General features: G+C 38.8%; 1 protein-coding gene across 1 annotated transcript in view; it reads right to left on the bottom strand.

The window, feature by feature from the left end:
* Nucleotides 1-22,683, bottom strand: part of Slmap (sarcolemma associated protein) — a gene marked incomplete in the record, with an annotated part of 149,279 nt that overhangs the window by 5,014 nt on the left and 121,582 nt on the right. The window contains 6 exon segments of the mRNA XM_005387415.2: nucleotides 1,691-1,825; nucleotides 6,386-6,557; nucleotides 12,494-12,611; nucleotides 13,877-14,197; nucleotides 16,206-16,280; nucleotides 18,220-18,342. Of these exon segments, the coding sequence (XP_005387472.1) occupies nucleotides 1,691-1,825; nucleotides 6,386-6,557; nucleotides 12,494-12,611; nucleotides 13,877-14,197; nucleotides 16,206-16,280; nucleotides 18,220-18,342 (944 nt within the window).

The following is a 22,683-nucleotide window of genomic DNA, read 5'->3' as shown; positions in this document are numbered from 1 at the left end:
GCCGCTGAGCTAAATCCCCAGCCCGAGACGTTACTGCTTTCAAGCTTAGAAAGAAATGCTGTGTGATGATGTATACTTCTTTTTTTTTGGTCTTTTTGAGAAAGGGTCTTACTTTGCAGTTCAGGCTGGCCGTGAGCTCACTTTGTAGCCCAGCCTGGCCTCAAACTCACAGCCTCCAAGGGCCGGTATTACAGGAGTGTGCCACCACACCTGGCCTAAGGCATACTTCTTAAAGCAGGTGACAGGTGACAATGTGCAGTAAATACCAGTATATAAAGACAGGTAACTGATTCTCCAGGCTTTCAGTTATGATATCAGAATATAACTGCTTTGTTAAATGGGAAGAGAATTATTTAGAATTGCAAGTCTGATATCACAACATGAGAAATTCATTGTAAGGTTTATTGCTTTTTACAACTATAAATAATAACAGCATGATTAATTTAGAAAAGTTCCAGATAGTCAGAGGAAAGATGGTGTCCATTCTGATTATGTTAGATGTCTTCATGAGTTAATTTAGCAGGAAGTGGACTGAAATTTCACAATCAGAGGGATATGAATTAACACAACAGAAAGAAGTCAGCAAACCATTATGATCTGATTCTAGAATTCGGTAAACTACATTTAACAACATAAATGCAATCAATTTTTTATTTAGCATAATGCTTTCATATCCAATTCATTAATTTCTAAAAGGCTTTTTTACCCTTAGTAATCCTTTACTATCTAAAATCTAAGATTTTCCTAAGTGAAGGACAGTTGGACACAATTCATGAGCATTCTGTGTACAGCTGCATAACTGGACGGCCATGCAACATCACTCTTGTGCTTGGGCTGCGAGGTAAGCAGAGTGCCTGTCTCCACAGGAAGCATGTGGCTCACGGCTAGTGCAGTGCCCATGCCACGACGGAGTTCAAGATAAGTCAGCACAACCACACTGAACAACCATCAGTTAGGGCCCACAAAGGCAATGATCACCAAAACGTACAACACAACATTTATTTAGTATAGTATCTTTTTAAAAGACCCTTCTAGCAAATAAAAAACAAGTATTATCAAACTTAATTTATACCAAAAATTTCTCCCATTTTTGTCTATGTCACACACACACTCACACAAGCACGCTCAGAAATCCCTACAGTAACCCACTAAGTTTCTCCTAATACCTACAAGATACCAAAGGGAAACAGCTTTTTAGGAAGGTGCCTTAGTGAGAATATTATTGGTATAAGATGAAAACCACACCAAATCTCCCTTTTTTAATATGATCGAACGCTAAAGATCAACATGTACTTCTTCCTCCAGGCAGTCCTTAGGTCTCTCTCTCTCTCTTTTTTTTTTTTTTGGAGACAGGGTCTCATTATGTAGTTTGGGCTGGCCTTGAACTCACTTGGTAGCCCAGGCTGTCCTCAAACTCGTAGGACTCCTTCTGCCTCAGCCTCCTCAGTACTGGGATTACAGGAGTGTGCCACCAGTGAGTCCTTAGGCTCTTCTAGGGGTAAAGGGGCGAATTCTTACTTAAATATCTTACAGTACAATGACTGCATCACAGAATTTTATAATGAAAAGCATACTTCCTCTGTATCCCACGCCATTATGTTCCCAATTCAGTAATAAAGTCTTCTGAAAATCAATCTCAAGTATCTCACCTTCCTCTCAATCAAAGCTAAGCCAGCTGGCAAAGACTTACATTATTTCCTTTCTCTCGGAGCAGCTTCAGGTTGTCTTTACATTGTTTGAGCTGATCTGTGATTGATTGCTTTTCCTGCTCAGTCATTTCAAACTTCAACTTCAGTTCTGAGAGTACAGTCTGTGTCTTTTCATACTAAAGGCAAAGAAAAAAGAGTGTGCAGACTTGACTTAAAATGGGTATGAAATTACAGTTCTAGTCAGGCTTATATACCAGGCCCTATTTAGTCACCTCCAATACCAAAGTCAAGCCTTTTTCCTTTCTTCCTTCCTTTTTTTTTGAGACAGGGTCTTGTTATGTAGCCCAGGCTGTCCTTAAACTCATGGCAATCCTCCTGCCTCAGCCTTCCAAGTGCTGAGATTATAGGCATGCACCACCACGCCCGGCCAGACTTAAACAAAAATGAATAGAAGGTGCCATCTTGTCATTTGTCACAAAGCAACTTATGGGTAAAAAGGGAAATTTCAAAATGGGCAAAAGAATAGCTGGTGAAAAAAATTTCATAGCCTAATTACATGGCAATGTTAGGAAACCTGAGTTTATATTCTGGTAAATAAACAATGTCAGCCAAGCTATTTTAACCATGAAGTAAAAAAAAAATTTAACCTCTAATAGGTCTCCCTTTACCCAGCATCACAGGGTATTAAAATGTTCTGAATTAAGTGAATTTTCTAGGCAAATGAAGCAAAAAACTGTACTTAAAGCACCCATCACCAAGATAGAGAAATTTCTCTCCACTTAAAATCTATTCTCCTTAAATCCTACCAGTATTCATCAAAAATAAAAAAAAGTGGCTTCAGAGAGGAATTTTTCTATACAGAAACATGCCATGTTCTTCTCTGAAAAACAGTTCATTTACAATCTCTCTCTCTCTGTATGTGTTTTTTTTTCTGTATGTGTTTAATATGTAGGCATATAACAGAGATGGTGAACCTTTTAGAACTTTTAATGATACAGATGGCCCGCTGAGGCACACATGCTATATAGATTCACTACCACTGGTATATAATGTGACTTCCAAACTTCCCTTGAACACAGGTGAGACAAAAATGACACATAGTGTGGTTTGGTCCTTCTTTAAATGTCCCGAGAAGCTGCAATTCTAGACGGGTTCCACTTTTAGATACTGTATCTTGCATGGAAGCTGGGCTCCCAACGGAAACAGACTTGTTCTGTTGCTGGGCATACCTTTGTTGCGGCTGCTGCCCCACTCTGCCATCTCTGAATGTTTCAGAAGGAAGATAGAAAGACAAGGACTGAATATAAAATAAACAGACGATGGCTGTACGCATACAGAAAGGCTCTACTTCCTCCCTAAATATGGCTTATGAGGCTGGAAGGTTTCTAGTTCTCTATGTATGTTCTAAATTTCCTCAACAAAGGGCACCTTTAAAGAAAGTTACTTATTGACGGATCACAGTACTAGGAATTGAACCCAGGTCCTCATGCAGGCTAGCATTTTACCATTGAGCTATACATCTCATTCCTTTTTCTTTTTTCTTTTTCTTCTTGGTGTTTTAAGACAGGGTCTGGCTATGTACTTCAAGGTGAATTTGAACTCATTGTGTAGCCCAGGCTGGCCTCAAACCCACAGTGATCTCCTGCCTCAGCCTCCCAAGTGAGTGTTGGGATTATAGGTGTGGGTGAACATGCCCAGCTTCTTTTTTTTGTTTTTTTTTTTTTGTTGAGACAAGGTCTGGCCAAGCTCCCCAGGCTGGCCTTGATCTTGCAATCCTTCTGCCTCAGCCTCCCAAGTAGCTGGGATAAGACTATGTGCCTCCACACTCAGCCCAAAGGACACCTTTATAATGGAGCATATGAAAAATGCAAATAATTTGGTGTGACTAGGAGCTCATCATTATGCTCAATAGAGATTAAGGATGAAAATATATAAAAAAACATTAGGGGAGAAAGGGAGGGCTTAGGGTCAACAGAAAGGGGGAAGAAAGATAGAAAAGAAACCCCTTATTACCTAACAGTGTTCCCAGAACAAGTCTGGGCAGTATGCTAAAGAATGAACTAAGGAATAAAATAAATGGGCTTTTTGATAGTATTAGTATTTCTTCAGCTGATGTGAGGGTTGATAAACTTCTTTAAGAAGGCAGAAGGTTACTGGTAGGCTGCCATGACAAAGTTAGCATATTGAAACTACCTTCTGCACCTCAGAACATAATCAATTCTCAATCATCTATAAATGGATTCTTTTTTTTGGGGGGGGGGTACTGGGGATCAAACTCAGGACCCTGCACTTGCCAGGCAGGTGCTGTACCACTGAGCTATATCCCCAGCCCTATAAATGGATTCTTAAGTGACTAATAAAAAATGAGTAAAAAAGTGCTTTGTTGGCCAAAAGTTTCTCTTACTTTCCTTTCCCATCGTTCTGATATCCAGACTGCCCTTTATACCAAAGCACTTAACCACTTCTCCACTGTAGGAGCTGTGAAGCAGAAGCACAGGAAGGCGGCTCATCGGATCCCGCTGCTCGCCCCTTGCACAGAACAGCTGGGGAGAGCTCTGGCCCCACACAAGATGGCGAAGCCAAACAACTCTCTGAATCAGTCTTTGCAGGGTAGACTTGTGGGTTCAATATTAAACGAGCCCTTAAATTACAGATATTTTTACTAACATAAATATATAGATGCGTTTAAAATAAAATGACAGAACTGTTATTTTCTCTTAATAGTGAGGATTAAAAGATATCTCATACTTTTCCTTTGTTAAACTGTTCCGTATTAAAAGAGCTGTTCCGTATTAAAAAAGAGCTGCCACACATATAAAACTTAATTAGTGGAACAATAGTCATCTCTTGTAGCCTGAATTTCATACCTTGCTTGAATATCATTTATGCCCCATCTTGCTTTCTAACTTTGAGGTGAGAAACAAGCTCAATCCTGATTAAGAGTGAAATATCCCTTGACATTACCAACATCTCTGGTCTTTCTTCACAAAAATAATCGTATCTAGGCTTGTAATAGCCCATTAGTGCTTGGCTTGTAATAGTTTAGTCTGTTAGTACTGAAGATACATCATGACACTGCATATTAAGCATGGTTCTATGAGAGAAAGAAGAATAAAGAGGAAATACTGAAAAGAAATAAAAGTGCATTAATAAAAGAAAATAAATCATTTGTAGTGGATTACACAGAAATAAGAACCTCATTGAAGAATATTTCAGTTACAGACTAGTATCCAGTAAGTTGATACTGGGACAAACGGAAAGAATAATTTCACATTACAAAAGAATATGATGACTACACATCATTTCACAATGGAAAACAGTGAACAAGAAAATAGGAAAGAAACATATTGACAATCTCAGACATATTTTTAAATGTGCTGCATTTAATGCATTCCAAAAACTATCCACACTTTAGACGCTGTGACAACATGCCACTGCCATTTGTAAAAACAATTAAGCATTTTGCATTGATTGCTCAGTGTCTAAAAACAGGCAAGCAAATAATGCAACAAAATAGCTAAATGCATCTATAGTAACATACAACAGAATAATCTTCCCATCACACCATTCTTCCCAGATTTTCAAAGAGTAATAGCATATGAACTGGAAGGACACAAAGTGCTTACAGTATTAAATACTAGGGTATTTACTTTGGCACAGAACTGGTGTTCTGACCAATAAAATAAGGTTTCTCCTAAAACACATATTCTTAGCAAGGTAAAGACAAACATATTACAGTATGTCTACACGAAAATAAAAAATGTTACACTTTTTTTCTTTAGGAACAAATGTGAAAACAGAAGAACAATAATCACTTTGAAATTCAGGATACTACAAGGAAAGTGCAAAGAAAAACTGCATTTGTTAGAATACATCTTCTAAAGACAATTTTGGGAAAATTCATTATTAAAGACAAAAAGCTGTCTTCAACTTCTTTCTAATTAGTAAAGAGTCTTTCCTTTAAGTGAGTCTACAGCTGGGGTGGTCCCTGGTAAGAAAACAAGCTTTCTACCAGCCCTGCCCATCGCAAGAGCAGGCCAGGAGACACTGCGAGGAGCAGGAGGGAGCCCGAGGGGCCAACACAGCTCTCACTGCCCTGCTGCATCTTCCAGGCAAGTGCCCGTCCGGCTCTGGAAGAGGCTGGGTGCAGGCTGCACTCCAAGTCAACCCTCCGCATTTTAAATACTACTTTTCAAAAAGCCACGCAGGTCGAAGTTTTAAACAAAATGACAGAAAAACTGAGTGTATATATTTGTGAAGAAGGGGTAAAGGGACAAAAGGGAGAAAGGGTTACGTTACAGAATACTGTGTTTGGCAGGCTGGCCATGAGGTGAATTTTAAGTGACTTTTTAGGCCAGTTTCTCCAGAGGATGTGGCCCCAGTCTGGTTTTCAGAAGTATTCTAAGTTAAATATGATACTTTCTTTGAAAGATAAACAATAGATCAAGTACTCTGGTACAAAGTGCTTCCTGTATAGGTCAATTAACTGGCAGAGAAAAATTAAAATGTAATTTTATATACTTGTATTTTTGAGAACAAGCTTTACGCTAATGAAGACTATTTGTGGACCATGATACATAGCTATAGAAATCACCAAGCAGGGAAGTTCCAAGCATCGGCTTTGTGACAGGCAATGCGACTTGTACTTCCCTTTACTTCTAACTAGCATGGATATCTGATTTGCTTTTGGCTTTAAGTCCAATCATTATTGGGCTCATAATGTCTTTTCGCTTTACCTCTTTCTGTACATCCTTTGCTTGGCTTTCAGCCTTACTGAGAAGAGTTTTTAAATCAGCCGAATCCCGAAGATGCTGCTCTTTCAAGGATCCCACTTGGTTTTCCAGCTCTTTTCTGGTCATCTGAAGAATGCTGAGATCACTGGTAAGTTCTAAACTCTGTTTCTGAGAACTGCAACATAAATATTGACAGACAGTTAGTCACAGGGGCAAACTGGACTCAGCAAGAAGCCCAACTCCTTACATATTTCACTAAGTGAGATGGGAGTGAATTTCAGGGGAGGAAAGAAGTATTAAAAGAAAAAGAAATGAAGCTGGGAATAGTGGTGCACGCCTGTAATTCCAGCACTGGGGAGGTTGAAGCAGCAGGATTGCCACAAATTCAAGGTCAGCTTCAACTATATAGCGAGACCCTGTCTCAAAAAAAATACCAAAAAACAAAACAAACAAAAAAAGAAATGAGTCATGTGCAGTAAGTAAAAAGCATGAAAGTACTGAAAGGAAAAAAAAAATCCTATACATTTATTTTTATTTTTTATTGTCTTTTTGAGACAGGGTCGTGATATGCAGTTCAAGCTGGCCTTAAACTCACTTTGTAGCCCAGGCTGGTCTCGAACTCACAGTGATCCTCCTGCCTCAGCCTCCCAAGTGATGGGATTATAAGTGTGCACCACCACGCCTGGCCAAAATCCTATACGTTTAAAGCTGTGTGTTATCAAGTACACAGAAAGGTTGAAATTTTAAAAATTCTGAGTATGGTGGCACACACGTGGATTACTGGTGGCACACGTGTAATCTCAGGATTAGGAAGGCTGAAGCACTGTGAGTTTGAGGCCAGCCTGGACTACACAGCCAGGCCCTGTCTCTAAAAACAAAAAAACCAACAAAAGGAGGTGATTAATTGTACATTTTGTTATAATAAATTATATTAATTGTATCATAGAAAGAATCCCAGCACTCTGGGTGACTGAGGCAGAAAGATTGTGAGTTCTAGCCCAGCCTGGTCAGTATGTATGTATGTATGTATGTATCTATCTATCTATTTATTTATTTGGTTTTTTTCTGATACCAGGAATCGAACTCATGACCTTGCGCTTGCCAGGCAGGCGCTGTGCCACTGACCTAAATCCCCAGCCCAGCCTGGTCATCTTAATGACTTAGAGAAAGCCTACCTCCGAATAAAAAATTTTTAAGAGGATTGAGGATGAAGCAGAGTGTGAAGGTCTTGGGTTCAATCCCTAGCACCACCAGGTGAGTATGCTTGTGCATGCGCACAGTGTGTTTTTAAGATTCACTGTAGCTCTTCTACAGGAAAACAATACATGTATAAGGTACACATATTTCAACTATTTTCTTGTAAGTTTAAGTACCTGACAAATAGAATGGGGGTTAGAAACTTACAGCTTGTAAGCCACTACCAAGTCAAGTAAGATAACCCTTCTCAAATGAGAAACAACATCAGATGGGGAGCAAAGCATAGGATAAAAAATGAGGCTGGCGGCCGGGCACAGTGGCGCACGCCTGTAATCCCAGCACTTAGGAGGCTGAGGCAGGAGGATCATTGCAAGTTCAAGATCAGCCTGGGCTACCAAGTGAGCTCAAGGCCAACCTGAACTGTATAGCAAGACCCTGTTTCAAAAAGAGACAGCAAAAAAAAAAAAAAAAAAAAAAAAGAGGCTGGGATCAAACACTGCCCCACAACTAGAATGTTCAGCAAGTCACTTAACTGAGCTCTTAGATTGTTCCCAGGTATCATCCCACAAAGACACAAATAACAATAAGGAGATTCTCCGTACCCTGCAATGTCAAAACAAGCAGGCTGAACTAAGTAATTTCGGAACTAGTCTCCAATTATATGTTTACTTTATAATTTGATATTAAAATCTATTTACACATGAAGAAAACAATGTGTGTGAATAAAAATTCTTGTTCAGCACTGGGTATGGTGGCACATGTCTATAATCCCAGCACTCAGGAGGCTGAGGCAGGAGGATCATCTTGAGTTTGAGGCCAGCTCAAAATGTATAACAAGACCTTTTCTAAAAAAAAACAGAAAAAAAGGAAAAACAGCCCTCTCCTCTCCTCTCCTCTCTTCCTTTTTCTATGTATCAGAGACAACACAGAACAAATGACTGGTATAGCTTAGCTGTGTTACAGAATTCAGCTCCTATAAATGCTAAAAAGAGTACCACATTTTCAAGATGACATTTGTTTTTTTCAGAATCAGATTCAACACTCTAACTACAGAGCATAAATCTCATTCTGACCGTGCTAGGCAAATTCTCAAGGGTAAGTCCCAGGGTAAGAAGGCAATACAGTTAGGATATAAATGGCACATAAGGCCCTGTAATGAAAGGTTAGCTTCTAAATGCTACTTAAATGTTGGGGAGAATTATCACATAAATTTAGAAAACTACTATACCAGAAAAACTTCTGATACAATTAATCTACCTCACATACTTTATGCGAGTTTAGGTAGATGACTTGAATAATATCTAATGTAATATGGTCCACCTTTCTGGAGCCTTTTTTGTGATGGTTCTCACTATGTTCTTGTTCAGACTTCTAAGCATCTGGGATTACAGGCATGTGCCACCATATCTGACCGAATCCTACTGTTTTTAAGTCATGTGTTTTTACTCAAAAGGAATCTGTAGACTTACTTTTCAAAACTTATGCAAAACTGATAATTAAAAAAACATTTGACAATATGCCAACTTTTAATTAATCACACCTCAAAAATAAAAGATCATCAGGAGGCCGAGGCAAGAGGATTGCTGGAAGTTCAAGGCCAGCTTGGGCTACATAGTGAGTTCAACGCCAGCCTGAACTACATGGTGAGACCCTGTCTCAAAAAAAAAAAAAAAAAAAAAAAAAGAAAATCTTTAAAATATAAACACTTCCAAAACAAGAATGATTAAGATAATCAACACTGATAACTAAACATTGGTATCTCTTGCTTGATAGAATATCAAATTAAGTAGATTCACCAAAATCCTACTGCATTCCAAGCATGAAAAACTTGGATATCTGCATCAACATTTTCTATACTTTATCAAAACATTTGTCCAAACTGTGCTGCCACAGATCATCAGTTCACTCACACATACATGAACACACACACATAGTGGTATATTTGTGGCCTTTGTCTTGCTCATATTCTGGAATTGATTGTTTACAAATTTTCACATGTTATAAACAAGTATTTGTCTTACTCTTTTTAGCTTTTTTGGTGGTACTGAGAATCAAACCCAGGGATGCCCCAGCACTAAACTATATCTCCTATCCTTCTCATTTCAAAAAATTTGAGACAGTGGTTAAGTGGCCTAAGTAGGACTTGAACTTGTGATCCTCCTGCCTTAGCCTCCCTTAGTACTGGGATCATAGGTGTACATCACCATGCTTAGCTTTATTTATTTATTTGTTTGTTTGTTTGTTTTTTGAGACAGTTTCATTACATAGTTCAGCCTGACCATGGACTCATTATGTAGCCCAGGTTGGCTTTGAACTCGCAGTGATCCTCCTGCCTCAGCCTCTTAAATGTCACCATGCGTGGCTTGGCTTTTAGTTTTTATCATGATTTCCACATATCTGAAAAGTAATACACTCCATAATCCTAGCACTCGAGACACTTGAGGCAGGAGGGTACCCAGTCCTAGACCAGCCTGGGCATAGCAAAACAAAACACATATAAAATGTATGAGAAGACTAAGGAAAGTTACAACACTGGAAGAGAAAATAAAAGTACTTTTATACTTACATTGAGAAAACATGCTACTGTCAGGGGGCTTTAGAGAACAAATCGGTGGTTTTTTTTATTATCTTGTTTTTTGTAAAATCACTACATCTTGTACTTCAGTTAGTTCTTAATTTTTACATGTAAAATTAATGTTACAATTAGGTTATTTTCTTTTTCTTTTTGGTTTGAGACAGGGTCTTGTTACATACCCCAGGCTAACCTTGACCTATGTAGCCCACACTGGCCTTGAACTTGGGGCGATCCTCCTGCCTCAGCTTCCCAAGTGCTTGGATTATAGGTATGTGCCACCACACCTAGCTCTGCCGTTTATTATTTTTAATGAATTAATTATTCTTGGTACTGGGAATTGAGCTCAAGACCTTGCGCTTACCAGGCAGGGGCTTGTGATGCTGAGCTATATCCCCAACCCTATTATTTTTAATTTAATGTTCTCCAGGAGTGAAAACACAAGGCCCACAAGAGAGTGATGATTTCCACTTTTGGGTGCTAGGGGAGCAAAGGTATTCCTCATTTAATGACTGTTCAGACTTGTATCTGAGGCACACTGTTCAGATTTAAGACCAGTCTTGTTTTTTTTTTTTTTTGGTACAGTTCTCTATGTTTTGTTTATAGAAACCTCGGTGTCTTTTTTGTACACATTATTTATACAGAACTATAATTTTCGCTGACTGCACTGTACACTATAGTACTGTAGTCTTATGTTGTTATCCATCACAGTACTACAGGTAAGAGTTATGCAAATAAATGCAAAGTCATCAAGTTGGAGCTTCCTTTGAGCATTTCTTTGTTATGACGGTTATAATGTACATACTAGATATAACTCATTTAGCAGGGAGTGTCTGTACTTCAGAGTGGCTTCAGTGCTGGGTGTGGTGGCACATGCTTAGTTGATGGTCTGCTTGAGTGACAACGTGAGTTCAAGGCCAGCTTAATGAACTACATGGAGAGACTGTCTCAAGAAAACCAAAAAACTACAATAAAAACAATGGCTTTAATGAGAAACATGGATGACAGGCATGGTGGTACACTCCTCTAACCCCAGCATTCTGGGAGACTCAGGCAAGATTATCGAAAGTTCGAGCCCAGCCTGGGAAACGTAGTGACTCAGCAAGACTGTGTTTCAAAATCAAAAATGGCTGGGGATGTAGCTTAGTGTCAAGGCACTAGGTTCAGTCCCTGGTATTCCCCTGCCTGCTCCCCCAAAGAAATATATACTAGTTTCGTAACTCTGAATTAGAATACAAACACTGTTTTATAAAATATTCTACTAGAGAGGCTGAGGCAGGAGGATCACAAGTTCAAGGCCAATCTATGCAACTTAGTGAGATCTGTCTCAAAATCAAGATTAAAAAAGGCTAGGGATGTAGGGATATAGCTCAGTGGCAGTATGCTTGCCTAAGATGTGAGAGGCTATGGGTTCAATCCCCAGTATTGGCGGAAAAGATCACATTTTAGAGAAGAAGATAGTTTTTAAAAAAGAGAAGAGCTGGGTGTGTTAGTATATGCCTGCTTTTAATGCTAGCGTTTGAAAGGCTGAGGCAGAAGGATCACCATGAGTTTGAGCCTTGCCTGGGCTCCACAGTGAATTCAAGGCCAGCCTGAACTACAGTGACACCCTGTATCAAGCAAAAGGAAAAAAGAAAAAAAAGAAATCAATTAAAAAAACTTTTTTGGAAACAGGGTCTTACAGTGTAGTTCAGGCTGCCCTTGAACTCGCTATGGGCCAAGGCTAGTGTTGAATTCATGGTGGTCCTCCTGCCGCAGCTTCCAGAGTGCTGGGATTACTTACAGGCATGTGTCACCATGTCAGGTAAGAAACCAACTTTGAATCTAAATTTAAATGTGGCAAATGGAGCCAGGCATGGTGGCGCATGACTGTAATTCTAGCACTCTAGGAGAGTGAGGCAGGAGGATCACAAATTCAGGTCCACCTAGGCAATTCAGTGACTTACTAAGAGCCTGTGGGGAAAAACAGAAAAGAAAGGGGTGGGGGGCACAATTGGAATATCTCTGTGTGAAGGTCCTGGATCCAAATACTAGTGTGTGGGATAGAAGGGGAGAGACAAATGGTGGGAAAATACAACTCTACTAAATTTGTTGGAATAAATCTAATTTACCAGTTTGCTTATAAGGTATCAGATACTAGAAATATTTAATTGGTTTTGGAGAATTTTTGACCTTGTACATTATTCTTTTTTATAACTATGTTTGAAATTGAGCTGAATGTATACCTTTCAGTAATACAAATTCCTTATTAGCCATCTGATCATTGTTCCTAACAGAAACACATTTAAGTATCAAACCTAAATTTAATATAAATACTTTAAAGCTAAGAGGGTTTTGCGTACTTGTGCAGTTCTTTTTCTTGCCGCTGCAGTTCTGATGATAGCAAAACATTTTCCTTTTTCAGAGAACGGCACTCAGTTTCCAATACATTCCATTCCTTTCTCAACTTTTCTAGTTCACCTAAAACAGTTCCAAAACATGTCTGTCAATATAGAAACATGCTCAAAAGATGAACGGAAATATTTCAGAGAACATACTTTTTTGCCCCTTAAAGATGTATAGATTTTTTATATAGCTAATGATTTCTACTACTTTGTATCTAGGAAGTTCTATTACCTTGAACATGAGCAGTATTTTTTTCTACCTTTCTTTTTTTAAAAACAAGTTACTTTTAACAGTATTAAATTGTAGTAGCATAAAATTGTTAAAAAGAAAGTCCCTGTCACTGATTATACAGCTTGTAGAATTAAAGAATACAAGGGTTGATAAAAAATACTTTTGACAATGTATTTAAATTAAAAATATTTATTATAGTAAAAGACAATTATTATTAAACCTCCTCAAAATATTCCTCCCTAGCTTCAGACACATTTGTCCCATTGCTCTTTCCCATGTTCTCTTCTTTTTGGTACTGGGAATCGAACTCAGGACCTCACGCTTGCCAAGCAGGCACTGTACCACTGAGCTAAATCCCAGGCCCCTCTTTCCACTTTCTGTGGTGGCTCTGGAAGCTCTCTTTCACATCTTTATGAGATATGACTAAAAATACAGTGCTGCTGCTGAGTGCCACCCAACGGCAAGGCAGGTTGGTGAAAACATTACAGTGTGTCCTCATCCATCTCATTCACTGCCACTGCCCACTTACTGTTCCTCTACAGAGTCAAAATGACCATGAGAGGTAAGTGTTTTAAGTAAATTCAGGAAAGAGGCAGCTACAACAGCAGAAGTAAAGACACGAAAGAAGTCTTCCAGAAGTGCTCCAGAGAGTAGCAAGAACAATAGGTGTGTTTGATGTGAGGGCAAATAACGGCAGTATATCTTCTACTGTAATAATTTTTTAAAAGTAATTCAGTATTCGCTGTATATTTTGATCACACCATATTTCTACCCCCTCGTTTACTGTTTCTTTTTTTTTTTTTTTTTTTGAGGCAGGGTCTCACTTTGTAGTACTGGCTGACAGGGTCTCACTTTGTAGTACAGGCTGGCCTTGAACTCACTGTGTAGTGCAGGCTGGCCTCATACTTGCAGTGATCCCCTTACCTCAGCCTCCCAAGCGCTGGGATTACAGGCATGCGCCACCATACCCGGCTCTACCCCCAGTTTTAGAAGGACTGTTTAATATAACTGGTTACTACCAATGAGAAAAACAAAAATACCAGATCATTTTTTACAAGTAGTAAGTTTTTGGTGTCAATAGGTAAGAGCTTTCTGTAAAATACACTTACCCTGCAGCCTTGTTGCTTCCTCTCTCTGCTGGTCCTCACACTGTTGACATCGTAGCTGAAAACTGTTCTGCAGACCTGTGATTTCTCTCTCATATTCAGATGCTGCTTTCCTCCATCGGTCTAGCTCAGCTCTCACCTTCTTAAGCTCCTCTTGCAAAGAAGCTATGTCAGTGTCCCGCTCAGAGGCAGCCTTTGCTGCCGCTTGATGAAGGAGCAAAATTTCATCTTGGGCACTAAGCAGTTCATCTCTAGTGCTTGTGATTTTGCTGTCCTTCTCTTCCCGGAGGTTCTCAATATCAATGTGTAACCTCTGCAGCTGGGCTATAAAAGTATATTTATCCATTACTTTCTTATTCCATAGAAATTAAGAATAATAGTCCATGAAATAATTTTTTTTTTAAAGAACTGTTGATAACACACAGCCTAGCTGCCAGAGTTATTGCTTTTTTTGGTTTGGTTTTTGAGACAGGCCTCTGTTTTGCTCACTGCTCTATCCCCAACACCTGGCAGTGATTAACAATTACTGGCTGAATTAATGAGCTGATGAAATTAGTGAATTTCATCTCTAATTGAAGAGGTATATTTTTAAAAGATATGGCCTTTTACATCTATGACCCAAACTGGAAACAGTCTGTGCAGTCATACTTGGCTCAGAAAGAGCATACTAGTCTTGGCTACAATACCACAAGGAAATTATGGGTATAAAAAATTAAAGAGAATAAAAAAATTAAGACGATTTAGGAGTAGGAGGAGGTGCTACATGAACAAACATTAAAGAAGATATCAGATCTTTCAAGTTTGTAGGAAGGCTAGAGAGAACAGATTTAAAATCCGAAAAAGTACAATGGTCAGATATAAGGTGAAGATAGTTTTGTTGATACAATCGTTTTCTTTTCTTTCTTTTCTGGAGACAGAGTCTCACTATGTAGTTCAGGGTGGCCTTGAACTCAGCGATAAGCCTCCCCAGGGTTGAGATTACAGGTGTGCACCACCACCTCAGCTATTGGTAAGTGTTAAATTCACATGTTGACACTAGAGGGCACTCGGTGATGTCTAGGCAAGACACCTTTGAGACAAAACAGCACCGTGACACAGGGCCTTTAGGGAGAATGGCCCATACACGGAACAGGTTGGAAATGTAGATGTGGACAAGCATTATAGACACTAACAGATAACAGAACTGAGGTATAAGAGTTCAAAGAATTTGCAATTTAAAAACACATACAAGCTACCCCATAAGTTCAAAATGGACCATAATGAAATTGAATCAAAAAAATAAAATACTGCTGTTGCCCAGGCTGGCCTTGAACTCATGGCAGTCCTTGTGCCTCAGCCTTCCGAGTGTTAATGATACAGCCAAGCCTGGCTTCAAGCTAAAATTTTAAAATAACAATGGTTTAGTCTGACTTGGTAGAGCATGCCTATAATCCTAGCACTGGGGAGGCTGACGTAGGAGGATTGAGGTGAGTTCAAGATCAGCCTCGGTTACATAGTATGTTCAAGGCCAGTATGAACATAGTGAGACCCTGTCTCAAAACAAAACAAAACAAACTAAACTGGGTGAATTAATGAAAACCAAAATAAAACTAAAAACCAAACAAAAACAAATGAACAAAAAATTGGTTCTTCTTTGATAATAAAGGCATAGGAAAGAAAGATCTCTCCTGGGGTATCTCACAAGTGTTTCACCTTGAAGTAAAAACCTGAGAGACCATATTCTACTACATGTAGTATATAGTTTTTAGTGCAATGCAAGTATGTTTGAATATTAGATATGATACCAGCAAGCCAGACGCTGCAGGAACAGAGTAGCTCAAATAGATTTCCGTCTAAAAGCTTTTCTTTTAGCCAAGTGTAGTGGCACATGCCTGTAATCTCAGCACTCAGGAGGCTGAGGCAAGAGGGTTGTAGTGAGTTCCAGGCCAGCCTGGGCCACACAGTGAGTTTGAGGCCAGCCTGCACTATAAAGCAAGACCCTGTCTCAAAAAACGACAACAACAACAACAAAAGAAATTAAAAATGAAGTAAAATACAATAAAATGGAACAAAGTTTTCCTTTTAGCAACTCAAGATATAATCCAGACAGTATCAGTCTCACCAAATCCAAATCTTCACCCCTGCTCTTTCCACTCCAAATATCTAATAATGGATTACTGGGGAATCTATCCTTGTGTGTTCTTTAAAGGAAAAAGAACCAAGAGCCTAGTTATGTCAGGTCAGAGAAGAACCAAAACCATGACAATTGGGGACCCTCTGAACTCTTTCTATTCCTTTTGAATTAATAAAAATAAATAATAACAATCTCAAATAGTTTCGGAATGTTCCATACCTTGAAGAACCTGTATTTGTTTAGCAGATTCCTCAACTTGATTTCTGTAGGCTTTTCTTTCTTCTTCCAAGAGAGCTTAAAGTAAAAAGATAGCATATCTAATTTTGTGAGTTAATGAAAGTATTCAGAATTGAGCAGCTAAAAATGTCTAAGAAATTATCTCCTAAAGCTTACTCAAAAAAGTAAAAAGTTAGGCAATAAGTATTATCAGTATTAGTAGTTAGATAAGATTTTAGGGAAAAGAAAAGATTTTAGGAGTACAAAACAGTAACAAGCAATAAATCTATTTAACTGAATAACAGTTTCTACACATTGTTTCACCAAGATAATATATCCTACTCTTCACATGAGAAGCATACTTGAAGCATTATTTTCAGCTTAGTTTTGTCTTGTCTTTTTTTGGCCAGGGTTTTGCTATGCAGTTCAAGCTGGCCTTACACTCAGTTTGTGGCCAAGGTTGGCCTTAAAGTGATCCTCCTGCCTCAGCCTCCCGAGTGCTGGGATTACAGGCATGCACCCCCACACCCAGCCTTGACTTACACTTTAAGTCTTGAAATTCTCATTTTTATTGCCAAGTGCACAGTAAGCACTAAACTAAATAACTGCTGACAGCTCAATATTTTTCCACTGTAATTATATATATTAGCTTGGACATTTCAAACGGTACAAGTTAAAGAAATGCCAATTCTTTTCTGTTGTTGCTTTTTTAGACAAGGTCTTGCCTCTGTAGTCCAGGTTGGCCTTGAACTCACTATGTAGCTCAGGTTGGCCTCATACTAATGGCAATCTTCCTGCCTCAGCCTCCTGAGTTCTGGGATTACAGAGGTACACTACCACACCCAGGGAAATGCCAATTCTTAAAAAAACTTTTTTTTGGAAATGCTGGGAATTGAAGCCAGGGCCTGTGTGTGACATCTGGGTTACATTCGCATTCTTCAATTTTTCAAGGTACCATTTCTTCAAGAGGCAATAAAGGAAGGAAGTAGTAACAAGAACTTCCAATGTTTTTTCCTGTGATATAAATTTTCTGTTGGTCAGGAAGCCATTTTAGAGAACATAAGAATGACTCCACAGGTCATTCACCTTCTCATTTTAAGACTTGCCAAGCAATTAACTGCAAAAAGGCAATTACTTTGATATGGAAGGTCCACAGAGCACCACACTCTACTGGCTGATGACACTATAGATAACTAAGCTACTAACAAAGAAGATTCTACACCTTAACCTTGTCTAGTTCCGCTAATTCACTGATTATTATTATTATTATTATTATTATTATTATTATTATTATTATTGGTCTTTTTGAGACAGGGTTTCGCTATGCTGGCCTTGAGCTCACTTTGTAGCTCAGGCTGGTCTCGAACTCACAACAATCCTCTTGCCTCAGCCTCTGAAAGAGTGCTGGGATTACAGGTGTGTGCCACCACACCCGGCTCATTAATGAATTTTTTAAAAACCACAGAGAATATACATTTTACTTATCTTGTAATGAGTAGTTAATATTAGATTTAAATAAACTTTAAAGAAATCTATATTTTTCTTTTTGTCACAGATTGAGCATTCCAATTCTGAACATCTGAAATCCAAAACTTTTTGAGCACTGATATAATGCTAAAAACGTTTCAGACTTTGGAGTATTCTGTATTTCTGGATTAGGGATGCTCAGTTGGCAAAGAGTATGCACATATTCTAAAATCTCAAACACTGTGGTATTGAGCATTTCAGATAAGAGATATTCAACCTATACATAATTAATATTTCCTTGGTAGAGATCTTACTGATCTTCATATCAACAGTTTAAAGGAGGTAGGACAACTGTACTGCTCCTCATTTTACTGATCTGAAAAGTAAGTTTGGAGAGGTGAAGTCAATGTCCCAAGATCACATATTTAACAGGGAAAGGCTGGATGTGGAAAAAGATGCCATGTCCTGTGACTCCAAGTTTGGGGCTATCAAACTACATCATGTTGCCCCTACACATCCCCTAACAAATCAAAGTAATCTTGGATCTCACCTTGGAGTTCAAAGCATTTTTGTTTACTTGTTCTAGCTAGCTCCTGGGCTTCAATCAATTCCTTGCGAAGATGCTGAATTTCTTGTTTTGCCTCAATTTCTGACTGTGCACCCTGTGAGTCATCTGACAAAAATATGTTTATTTTAAAAGCAAGAGTTAGTATCACACTATAATCTCTACAATTAAAGACTGACAATTTTTCAAGTTTCAACATGCAAAGTTAAAAACAGCATCAATGAGTTAAATAAAACTTAGAAGCACATTATAGTAAGCATTTTTAGTCATATTACCCCGCAGAAAGAACACAAATACAAATACAATATCAATATATGTAAGTGCATGTAATTCATGGTAATAGCACTATAAAATATGTATTTATTAAATTATATATTGCACTTATGTAGCACCTATGTAAGACTTAAAATTAAATGAGATAGGTATAATGCTATAAAAATTTTCAAAAATTTTATGTCAGACAAACACAGGTAAGGATAATTTTTCACAATACAATTACAGTAGATCATGGATATTACATACATGTATTTCCCCATTCATAGACTGTATCCTATTTTCCCTGTTAAGTTTTGCTTCGCAGGGGATACAGCCCAGCAGCACAGCGCCTGCCTGGCAAGCACAAGGTCCTGAATTTGATTCCCAGTACCAAAAAAAAAAAAAGTTTTGATTCCAGACTCATGTACATTCTAGCCAACCAACCACTTCTTTCTTCAGAAGCTTTTCGGTTGGGTAGAGAATGCAGGCAGAGATTTTTTTTTTCAGTGGCAGAGATACTGTCACATCAGCTACAAACATTCTCTGACAGCTCTATCACACTATTTGCTGACATCTGCAAAGTTCCCATTTCCGGATTTGTCATCATGTAGGGCAATGCCCTTATGTTTAGGAGTATTCAGGAGAGAAGTGTCACAATGGCTACATTTTCAAGTGGTTTGACAAAAATATTATGTAAAAATCATTCAGTAGGTATCTTCCTCGTTCGACACTAAAATTTTTCCAACCTCAGCACTTCTTAGTAATCTTTTGTTGTAGGGTCTGCCCTATGCCTTGCAGAACGGTAAGTAATTTCCCTGATCTCTACTTATTAGACCCCTGTAGACCTCTCTGAGACATAACAAACAAAAATGACTCCAGATGGCCAAGTGCTTCCTGGGGGTAAAAAGTACCATGTTGAGGACTACTGCTGTACGTTAAGCACCTGATAACTAAGAAAAACCCCTACATATAGATTCTTTCCCACAGAACCATTGGCTAGCAATTGTAAATGTACTTTCTATGTGTTCTAAAAATGATCAAATAAATATACTGTAGATAAAGGGACTCAGTTCTGTCACCGTTGGAGAAGAAAGTTATAGATAAGGGAATAAGGAAAACAGAATAGAGTATGAATTGTAATATATTTGAATATACAGAAAAACACAGATGTAAAAATTGTGTGAGACTACGTATATATACATACATGTACCTATGCGTATAAACACCCATCCATTCATTCCTTTGTTGTTCATGCCTTCTTTCTTTGCTTGCTTCTTCCCCCTCTTCCTATCTTTCTTATGCCAGAGTTCTGTTTTTTCCAGTGCTGGGGATCAACTCCAGGGCTTTGTGCACACTCCCACTGAACTATACCCTCAGCCCCACACATCTCCTTAAGTCTATCCACTGAGTGGAATTAGAACCCCAGAAGCAATGAGAAAATGGAACAGATTTTGGTTTCTACATGCCATTTTGCACTAGAAGGAACTAGAGTTCTTTAGAGAAATAGCTGACTTCAGGGATGAAATGGGAAAAGTTAAGTATACCCAGACAGCTTTTGTTACTTTTGGCACTTCTGGGGATTGAACCCAGAGCCTTGAACATGTAGGCAAGTGATCGTCCACTGAACTACATTCCCAGTCCTTTAAAAAATTTTTATCGCAGACAAGACTTATCTAAGTTCCCCAGGTTGGCCTGGAACCCGTGATCTTCCTATCTCAGTTTCCCAAGTAGCTAGGATTACAGGCACATGTCACTATGCCTAGCTCTAGAATAGCTTTTGTGCTGGTAAAAAAGGGCTCAAAGAATGATTCCGTCATGGCAAAGAGACACAGATGTCTTCTTTTCCTTTTATTTATTTTTTGAGACAGGGTTTTGCTTATATATCCAAGTATCTTCTAACGACCAAATATATGACCATTTGAGCATTAAAAACAAATGACAGTGACAGAGTACACCTCACTGAGTAGAATATGAATGAATACAAGAATTCATATTGAAATAAATAAATGAGAAGACTTTAAAAAAGAAAGCTAGCCAATAAGTGTAGAAGGAATGACAGAATAATGACATCACTATGTGGCAACTAATATAGTAACAATCTATCAGCAAGAGTCATCTGTGGATGCAAAAATTAAACAATTCTTGTCTGCATCAGCGCACTTCCCTTCATCAGAGATGCTGTGAAACAAACCTAATACAGCGCAGTCCCAGCTCTTGGAGACTAAGACAGAAGGATCACAAGTTCGACGCCGGCCTGAGCTCACAGCAAGTTTAAGGCTGGCTTATAACAAAACCACCTTGGAGCCAGCTGATTATGGTCTGAAACCTCTATAAACTAAGAGCTAAATAAACTTTTCCTCCTTTAAAAAAAGCAAAAGCAAAAAAAAAACCCCAAAACTCCAAAACAACAACAACAACAACAAACACCACCAACAACCAAAAAAACCCAAATGCAGTACTTGGTTGTCAAACTAAAAAATAATGGAACAAGCTGGGTGTGGTGGCACATGCCTGTAATTCCAGCACTCAGGAGGCTGAGGCAGGAGGATCATTGCATGTTCGAGGCCAGCCAGGGCTACAAAGTGAGCTCAAGGCCAGCCTGAACTACATAGCAAGACCCTGTCTCAAAAAGACAAAAAAAAAAAAAAGGAACAGGTTTTGTATTAAGTAATCATGTTTCAAGAGACAACTTACTCATGACAATGAGTTGTGCTAACACAGGGACCTACTATTTGCAAATTAGTTCTTTTTACGAAACTATAATGAAAAGGATCAGCATTTTAAACTAGAATAAGATGCAATACATCAAATTATGCAAATATATAAACTCCATACAGTATCTGATCATAGAAATAGATACTGACAAACTTTTAAAAATCAAGTTTGATGTAGCAAACACAAATCATTACATCCAAATTGATCAAGTAGTGTTCATATCCTCTTTCCTTCTAGAAAATTAAATTTTTGCCTATTTTTTTTTTTTAACCACGGACTAATGAGCAAATCCTTTTGTGCTAAAGTGGATCAAAGGTTCACTGTATTCTACACGGCTGTATGAGAAAATACATTATTAGCTTACTGTGGCTCAGGTCCTTAGTGCCTCACTTCTGTCCCACAGGGGAGTTTTTGTATCACCTATTCCCAACCTTGAGAAAGGTCTAGCATTAAGTTAATTTGTTTTTGGGGTTTTTTTTTGAGACAGGATCTTGCTATGTAGGTTCAGGATGGCCTTGAGCTCACTACATATCCCAGGTTGGCCTCGAACTCAAGGCGATCCTCCTGCCGGGATTACATGCGTGCACCACCACACCTGGCCAAGTCTGGTAATGAGTAATAAAGTGCTTAAATTAAGGTAAATGACGGTATTCCAGAGCCAAACCCATGTTATTTAAAGTACTAGCCCTGGCACACAGAACACCTCCATAATACCCTAAATTAAATTTGGTGTCTCCAAATTTGCTTCAGAAGAGTAACTGGAGATGTAATTTAAAAATCCGACCTAAACATGGTTGAGATACACTGAACCATTTGGTAAAGGAACAAAACATTTTTTCCCCAAAACCTATTTTGTGTGTGCATGCCTGTTATCTACTGACAGAGGCGATCTAGCTGAGTTGTGCACTCCTTTTCCACTACTATACCGTAGTCCTAGGCTTGACTTATAAGAACAAGCTTCACGATAGAGAAAGACTCTTGTCCCGTCAAGCATCTGGACAGCTAAGTGAGTTAGGCCCAGGTGGCACCTAACTGCAAATTTAACCTTGGCAGCCTGCTCTTACTGTCAATTCCCACTCTTGCCACTCCTTCAAATCAGGGAGGATCCCTCTTGTCAGCTGGGTCTTTTGTTAGCTCATTTGTCATTCCACTGTTCTCTTCTTTCTCTAGAAATTCCTACTGCTTCTGCCATTCCCTCCTACACAGAGGACTCCCATGCCGCTTACGGCTTTCCAGGCCACAATGTCTTGTCATTCATCATATCTGCCCCCACAGTGCCTGAGCTTCGAGATACCTGTGTGCTCTTGTACACCTGACTCCTGATAAATATTATTTCCACTCTAAACATTATTCCTATTTGTGTTTGTAGTATTTTAAAGAAATGCACAGCTCCCTTTCCCTTCTTGGCACAGTCTCATTTATTTTCACCTACCTCCTTTGGGAATCCCATCCCGACCACTACTCCACCCTATCCTGTCC

The sequence above is a fragment of the Chinchilla lanigera genome, unplaced genomic scaffold (assembly GCF_000276665.1).
Source record: "Chinchilla lanigera isolate Chin_1 unplaced genomic scaffold, ChiLan1.0 scaffold00029, whole genome shotgun sequence".
NCBI lineage: Eukaryota > Metazoa > Chordata > Mammalia > Rodentia > Chinchillidae > Chinchilla > Chinchilla lanigera.
This window is presented reverse-complemented; position numbering and strand designations above follow the sequence as displayed.